The sequence below is a fragment of the Plasmodium cynomolgi genome, chromosome 12 (assembly GCF_000321355.1).
Source record: "Plasmodium cynomolgi strain B DNA, chromosome 12, whole genome shotgun sequence".
Classification (NCBI taxonomy): domain Eukaryota; phylum Apicomplexa; class Aconoidasida; order Haemosporida; family Plasmodiidae; genus Plasmodium; species Plasmodium cynomolgi.
In genome coordinates, this window is record NC_020405.1 from 91333 (window position 1) to 99771 (window position 8439).

The 8439-nt window shown below is 43.4% G+C and overlaps 2 protein-coding genes across 2 annotated transcripts; one reads left to right on the top strand and one right to left on the bottom strand.

The window, feature by feature from the left end:
- Positions 1-289: 289 nt before the first annotated feature.
- Positions 290-5560, bottom strand: PCYB_121180 (hypothetical protein; the record flags this gene model as incomplete). The annotated part of the gene is made up of 4 exons (XM_004223449.1): positions 290-530; positions 665-1311; positions 1470-4612; positions 4651-5560. The coding sequence occupies 2 exons, from the start codon at positions 5558-5560 to the stop codon at positions 1470-1472; spliced, it is 4053 nt and encodes a 1350-aa protein (XP_004223497.1). The 3' UTR covers positions 290-530; positions 665-1311.
- A 1057-nt stretch (positions 5561-6617) lies between these two features.
- On the top strand, positions 6618-7872 carry PCYB_121190 (hypothetical protein; the record flags this gene model as incomplete). The annotated part of the gene is made up of 2 exons (XM_004223450.1): positions 6618-7143; positions 7454-7872. The coding sequence occupies 2 exons, from the start codon at positions 6618-6620 to the stop codon at positions 7870-7872; spliced, it is 945 nt and encodes a 314-aa protein (XP_004223498.1).
- Positions 7873-8439: the final 567 nt, after the last annotated feature.

An 8439-nucleotide genomic window follows, 5' to 3' on the forward strand; every position in this document is an offset into this window, starting at 1 on the left:
TTTCCTTTTTCGCCGCGCAGGGCCACCCTCACGAAGTTAAAACAAAAACAAAAAAAAAAAAAAAAACTCAAACGGGTCTACATATGAGCAGACGGGTTGGCAAAAAGGCATCTTATAAAACGCGCACAATGTTTGGCAGCCAAACTAACAAACAGCTCGGCGCGACATTCACGCCACGTAACAAACTCACTGGGATGTGGTTTTTTTTTTTCCCAACTTCTATCTATCTATCTATCTATCTATCTATCTCTCCTCTCCCTCCCCTTCTACGTTAAGGGTCACCCCATCGCTACAACTTCCCCCTGGAAATGTTCAGCTTGCCATACTTCTTATGATACGGCATGAGGGAGCTCCTCGAAACAACATCCACATTTTTCAGCGTGTACAAATAAAATTCGATGTTCTCAAATGAGTAAAAAGTGATGCACCCCAGCCCTTGTATGTGTATGTCGTAACTACCACTGTCCCGATCGACGCACGGATTTGTAATATTAAAATAGCAATCTTTGAAATTGTTCAGTTGGTCAAATCTTTCTTCTGAGAAGGGAGGGTAAAGAAACCCACTGCTTATCTTCTCCCTTAAAAAGTCCTTTGGATTTTTGAGTTTTTCCTTTTTATGATTGGAATTTTTTCGGACATAAAAAAAGACATAATGGCGTAATACTTCTTAATATTTAAAATGTGAATGTACACAAGGCCTCCGATAAAAATATAATCATTTTTATTTATGTACATGGATGGTACTTTCTTCTTCAACTTTGTGCAGACCACGTATTTCATTTCGTCAAAGTTGAGACAAGAAAGAAGGGATTGACTGGAAATAATTCCTGGAGTGTCATTAATTGTTATATGTTTGCTTAACTTTATTTGTATATTTTTCAGAGTCGTTCCTGGAATGATACTGTTGCTAATTTGGAATTTTCGATTGTCTTTATTTTTTACATTTTTCAGTAGGTAATTAATTAGGGAAGATTTTCCACTGTTGGCATTCCCCACAATGTAAATGTTAACGTTTTTGAGGAAGAACTTGTTCTTTTTGCTCGGTGCCTCTCCCGGGGGGGCCAGTGCGCCCAGTTCCTCACGGTTAGCCTCATCATCGTCCACTTCGCCATCCTCATAGTCACCATCCACTTCGCCATCCTCATAGTCACCATCCAGTTCGTCACCCTCATAGTCACCATCCAGTTTGTCATCCTCAGAGTCACCCGCCACTTCGTCACCCTTCACCTCCCCCTTGTTAGCCTCTTCACTTTTCGCTCTGCCCCCACCGCCGCGCCGCTTCCCCCCCTTGCGCACCACCCTACTCCTCATGTAGACCGTATAAATTAGCTTCTTCACATTGTAACCCGTCTTAGCGCTGACCAAAAAGATATTCCGAAACAGCACATTTATTTTGTTCCTCCTCAAAAAATTATACACGTAATTCTTCACAGTGAATTCTTTATTGTCAGGTAAAAGGTCTACCTTATTTATGCAAAAGAAAAAACCTTCACTTTTACCCTTATCAGAGTGCATCTTATATAAAAAAATAAATTCTGTAAATTTGAATAAATGTACAAGTCCAAAATATCTACGATGTAAATTATGAAACATCTTTTTTTAAAAATATTTATTACATACTTTTCAAAATCTTGAGCATTAATTTCATTTTTATTTGTGTAATTAATTATCATGTTATCCTTTATGTCATTTTTGTATTTCAAATTGAAGCATCGTTCGCATAAGTAGAATTTCTCATCAGTCCTTTCCGCTCCTGTTGGTTGGCTTGCCTTGTTTTGTATGGCACTGCCGCTTCCATCTAGAGAGGTGCCGCTTCCGTCTAGAGAGGTGCCGCTTCCATCTAGAGAGGTGCCGCCCCTCCCCAGCTGCACAACCTTGCTCATGGTTTCCCCTCTCAGTTTGTGAAACTCGCCCAGCAGCTGCTCCTTGCGCTTCTGCTCCTCTGTTTGGCCGCCCAGTTGGTCAATCAGCTTGCTGCCGAGCTGACCGATCAGCTTGTCCTCCCCTTGGCCAATCAGCTTGCTGCCCATCTGACCGATCAGCTTGTCCTCCCCTTGACCAATCAGATCTCCATCCTTCCCACACTTCTCCTCCGCCCCTCCCTCGTAAATATCGCGCAGTATCTCCCTCCTGTCAAAGCCCTCGTCCCTGCTAACCACCCTCTCGTACACATGGCTTTTCAAAAAGCCGAACTTCTTCTGATCAGACGACTGAAAGGGTATTCCACACCCCACGCACATGTCCCTACTCAACTTCACTTCGACTCTCATGTTTTTAAAAAATTCCTCGATCTTTTTCTTTTCCTCCCCTTCTTTCTGGTCTTTCTTTCCGCTACCTTCTTCCGTGTCCACTCCGACCCTCTCTTCAAAGCGGTCTAACCGATATGATTCCTCATTTAATTTCTTGCCTTGTAGTATGCCTTTAATTTGCCTTTCGATTTCTTTATCATCCACGTCGCTCAGCTCTGTCTCTTGTACTTGGCCATCCTCCGACACTGAGCCCTCGTCTCCTACTTCCTGCTGTTTCCCCTTAGACTTCCCCTTCAATTGGCTCTTCAGCTGCTTAAAGGCTTCTTCATAGTTTACTACGCTCAAATTTTTTTGTACACTTTCTTGTGCTTTTTCTAAACTTAAAAAATCGTTTACTCCCTTCTGCCTTTCCAGCATTTTTTCCACATAATTTTTGCTTTTCTCATTGCTCCTATTTTGTTGGCGTCTTAGCTGTTCTACCACTTGGTTGCTCACTTCGCCATTGAACATGTCGGTCGTGCTACCTCCCAAGCTGCTTCCCCTCCTCTCGTCGCCTTCCCCACGTACCTCCATAATTTTGTCTATTTTTTCAAAGCGAAGCAAATCTTCGTCCATTTCGTCACTAAATGGGTCATTCTCTTCATTCTCACTGCTCAACAAATCAGCATCATCGACGTGTTTTTTTTTTTTCCCCCTTCTCTTTTGTTGCTTTTTTTTCCTACTTTCTTCTGCACTTACCTTTGCATTAATGGAAAGGGCTCTCCCTATACGTGATGGCAGACGGGTGATCCCCTTTCTTACTTGCGGTCCGAAAACGTTTCGTTCCCTAACGGTCCGCAAGGCACTTTCCCTCCTCTTACCGTCTGAAGAATCATCATGATGACAAAACAATTTAAAATTTCTTTCTCCTCCTTTGAGTCCACCACCTTCACTTCGAAACATCGAATGGTACCTACTCTCTACCATACACCTGTGCACAATTTTCTGGAAGTTGAAGAACTCGTCCTCCTCATCAAATGTGTAATTTTTTAAAAACTCCTCCCCCGACACAAAGGAGAGATCTTCCTTTATTTTGTTCAAGCGACTCAGGATGGTTACACTTAAGTTCGAATTGTCGCACCTCAATTTTGTAATTAAATCCTCATAGCAGTTAATTTCATTCCTATTGTTGATGAACAGTTTGGCCTTAAACGAAATATAGTCGTTGTTTGAAAATTCTCCTTCTCCCAGCAAGTCGTAAATATTCCCATTCTCCTTGTCATCGTCCGCGAGCACGATTTGTCTGTACCGGTCGCTATCGATCAGTACGCCATCCGGCTGATCATCCCTCTCGCCACCCGCCTGATCACCCTCCTCATCGTAATTGCGAAAAAAGTTGTACTTCATTTTTGCACTTGGCATATTTTCTCCACCTTTTTTACCCCCCTGCTCCACCCCACACATGTGCCTCATTTCGACCTTGTTCAACTCGTAGCAGTGTAAATCATTTTCCCATACCTTCAAGTATCCATACAGCAGAGGATACGCATCAATTTCGCTTACCCCCTTTTGCGCCACAACTGAGGCATTCATTTCCCTAACGATGCTTTGCTTTCTTGCAAATCGCTTCTTGTAAGGCATCTCATACAGTTTCTCAAAATTTAGATCTTCGAGTATTCGCTTGAAAGGACCTCCTCTAATCAAATCGGAGTCGGATAAAACCTCCCCATTGCTGACTCGGCTGTGCATTTTTTTTACTCCTTCTTTTATATCATCTGATAATTCCGTTCCCACCCCCTCGTAGGCTATCACACCTATGTCCGTCCTAAACTCGCACGCGTATTTCTTATCGTACACGAATTTTATCAGGACGATGTTGCCCTGGGGGTCCCCCGCTGCGTTGCCAATTGGGTCTTCCACTGAGTCACCCTTTGTCTCTATCGAAGCGTCACCCTTTGCTTCCATCTCTGCCTCCCCCTTTATCAACGCGTACGAAATTCCATTCAGGAATTCCACGCCACCCCTTTTCTCACTCCTCCCCTCCTCCTTGTGTTCCTCTTTGCCCTCAAATTCTCCCTCCCTCCGTTGGTGCCCTCCCTGCGAGAAATCCTCCTCTCCCCCTTCGTGTCCTTCGCCCCCATCATTTTGGTTGCCTCTGTTTGCACTTCCAGGGGAATCTTCAACTCCATGGCCATCGCTCCTGTCGACTCTACCCCCGCTTCTGCTATCCCCACCTGGAGAGTCCTCGTCCCCGTCCCCGTCCGTGTCCGGTCCGTCCCCCAGATCAACCCCCAAATGATCGCCATCCCTTCGTTCACTACTGCTCAACCCGTTTATAACATTGCCATTTTTCCTCTTTTTTTTTTCCTCTTTTTCGTTGCCACCTCCGAGGTGAACTCCCCATCTGAGGGGACCTCCCCACCTGAGGGGACCTCCCCGTCGTAGAGAATTCTCTCCACCTCTCTCACTCCCTTGCTCTCCTCCAAGCTGCCCAGACCATCCATATACTCGTCAAATGACATGGTGCCATTCCTTACATGAATTTTTTTCTTGCGCAAATTTTTTTCCTCGTGTTCGACAAACTTCTGCAGTTCCATCACGTTTGCTTTTTCTTGGCACTTATCAAACAGCGCCTCACTTAGCTTATCGTAAATTTTGTGTATATCTATCCCGTTCTTTACAAAAACTTTTTCATATGTTTTTTTTCCAAAAAAAAGGTCGATATACGGTTCAATATCTTTAATTTCCATTGTATTGAACTCCATCATTTTAATGTATTCGTCCAATTTTTCGTTTTCTTCTTTCGTGTTTTTGTTGTCGATATTTATGTTAACTTCTTCCTCCGTCTCTTCGTATACGCCTTCAGTTAGTGGTCCTCCTAAATGGAGTTCGCTTGGGACGTTGTCTCCCCTCCTGTCGCGTCCGCCACCTCTATCACGTCCGTCGCCCCTCTCACGAACGGTGCCTTCCCCCATCGTGCCCATTTGGACACCACCCCCCTTGAACTTCCTCCTGTTAAACTCCTTCTTCTCTTTTTTCCTTTTCTTCTGAAGCTCCTCATTTACGTCATATTCAAAGTTCACCAGTTTTAAGATATTCATCAGGCTATAGTCAAAGGGGTACTCAAAATTTTCGGTTTTTTTTTCCTCCTTTATTTTTAAATACTCTATAACTATATTTGTGCAGATGCAGGCTAAGATGGAGATCAGCTCGCTCTTCTTCAACCGACTGCTTTCGTCGAAATTTTCTTTAAACACTTTTTCAAAATTGTCTGCGAAGAGTTTACTTCCGCGTCTTTCGCGTGTCCAGTCACCTACAGAGAGGCTACTCATATGGGTCCCACCGCCACTACTCCAGGCACTGCTCCAGCCACTGCTCCCGCCACTACTCCAGCCACTACTCCAGCCACTTCTCCCGCCACTACTCCAGCCAGTACTCCCACTCCGTGGAAAAAGGGCTCCCCCCCCATTTGACTTAAAAAAACACCTTGTAGAAGAATGGCCCCCTTTTTTCCTAACCCACCTGTGCACGCCCCTCCTGCCGGAGGCATAAATCTTCTGGGGAAAATAAAACACACCCCTTTTTCTATTTCGCTGTATTTTCACCGCCTTTTTCTCGTCATTTTTGCTAAAACCTTTTGTGTGCGAATTCACGAAAAACACATTTTCAAAATATTTATTTTTTAAAAAATAGGAATGACATTTTGTACAGGTGATAAAAATATGAACAAGGAAAAATACCGCTGACTTCAAAAACATTTTTTTTTTCTGTTCAGACGAATTTTCACCAAGGGGAAAAAAAAAGCATACGAAGAGAAGCAGGTTGCTTTTTTTCCCTCCATCTCATCTGTTCATGTGTTATCCTGTGGTATTCGTTTTATCTCCATTTTGCTTTATCAATGTGATAAAAATTCTCATCCTACCCACATCATCTCGCGTTTTCCCATTTGGTGCCTCCTTCAGTCGCGTGTTAAGAGCGACTGCACGACGTGCTACCCGTGGATGCGAAAAATCTGCCCTACTCCCCACACGCGATTGGCTTGCCGCGTTGCTTGCCGGTTGCTTGCCATTTGCTTGCCGCTTTACATGCCGCTTCCCTCGCAGAGGACCCTCTAACGGCGCAGAAAAAGAAGAGTACGGATTTTCCCCCCCAAACAACAAAAAAAAAATTTCAAACGCACAAAGAGCAATGAAGCAAAAGAAAAAAATGACGCACTTTTCCAGCCAACTTTTTTTCCTTTTTTTCACGCCAAACTGTAAACAAAAAGGAAAAAGCATAAAATGAAAAAAAAAATTCAAAAAAATTTCCAAAAAAATGCAAAAAAATGTCAAGCGCCGCAAAACACAAAGCCAAATCGCGTAACGCGTGACGAACAGCAAGAATAACAAAATGAAGCAAGATGGGAAGAAGGCCACGAAGGAAAATACGGCCCACCTGCAAAAACGCCAAATGGTGACACAGGACTACCACGCCAAATCACAAAATCAGGGAAAAAACCAAAAGGGCGGAAACAAAAACGAAGAAGAAATGGAAAAATTTACGAAGAATGAACCACCCCCCTGCTGCAATGAATTGTCCACTTCCCGGGGAAACACCAACAATGCCGAATCGAAACGGAATCTGCAAAACCTGCTGGGGTCATACTACTCCAGTGATGAAGAAAGCGAAAGGGAGTCCCAACAGAGAGAGGACCTCACGCAGGGAGATGCTGCTGGGCAAAGGGGTAAATATCAGGGAGACAGTCAAACCGATAGTGACACGGAGGATGAGCATAACACTGATAATAATCATAGTGATGGTGCTCCCGATGATGAAGGTGAAGCGAGGCAGACAAAACAACAAACAGAACAGAGTAGAGGCAACCATGAGAAGACGCCAAAGGAAAAGGAGGAAGAGCCCCCCCGACCCCTGCGAAGTAATCCACAGGGAGAAGAAACCAAAATGAATTACGAAGAGGAAGAACCAGCTAGCCAACACCAGAATGACAAAAAAAAAAAGACGCACATCCCCCCCTCAATCGAATAAGTGCCAAAAAACAAGTGACAGTACAAGCGAAAATAAATCCTCACAAATTGTTGGAAAAATTAACTACAATATAAAAAATTGGCAAAGTTCTTTACATAGGGGATATAACACAGGCCCCAGTTGGGGAACCAACCCTACGCAGGCAAACTGTCAGCAGCCCTCATGGGACAGTAAAACCTTTTTTCAGAATGTGAATTCAGGTACAGGTAGGCACTACCCATATGATGGGAGCCACCAGTATGTGTATAACTGTGGCACGTCTACCCATCCGAAGGGAAGCCTAAACAACCTCTCCCTCACCAACTATGGCTTTTCAACGAAAAAAGAAATCAACGTGGATCTGGAAAATATCCCTGTGATAGATCAGAGACAAATTCTGAGTGATTGGAAACCTACTATCACAGAGGAAAAAAAAAAAAGTCAGAAATATAACATAAAAACAAAGGTGTATAATGCGGCTAGTAACACCTTCGATAAGGTAATCATTCACGGGAATAAACAGAAGCGCAAACATCAGATAAACTGGCTAGCAAAAGAAGCCGTGGAAAAGGAATATGAAATTTTGCAGAAGACAAATTACAACAAAAGAAGGACCACGAACGATAAATATGGGTGGTAGGAATGGGTGGCAAGAATGGGTGATAAGAATGGGTGGTAAGAATGGGATGCTCTTCTCTCATCCATTTTGTATTTTTATGTGTACATTTTTTTTTTTTTTGGTAACAGCACCCCCTCTCCTCCTCCCCCCCTGTCCATACGCTTCCCCTTTTTTGTGATTTCTCCAAATGCGACACTTGTGTAGTGATTCGTCTGATGTGCCCTTTTTGGCATTGCCACCAGGCCATCTGATCTGTGTCCTCTTCCCCGCATGGCAGAACAGAACTACACCCCTTTTTTTTAGTAAACTTTTTTTTTTTCCTCTCACCTTTAAAGTTGCAAAATTTGAAACATTTTTTTTCACTTGAGAGTGAATGGCCAAACGGGTGGGACACACCGTAAAGCCTTTAGATAACCGAGCACAAGAGAAAAATCACACTGTGTGTTCCCCATGCCAATGCAGTGACAATTCTTTGGCTTCACTGACAAATTTGTCTAACGTGAAGATGCTATCGATTCTACATCAGTATAAGTGGGTAGTAAATTGGTTATTAGTTTTTTCAGAGAAAAAAATAAACAGGCAAAAAAA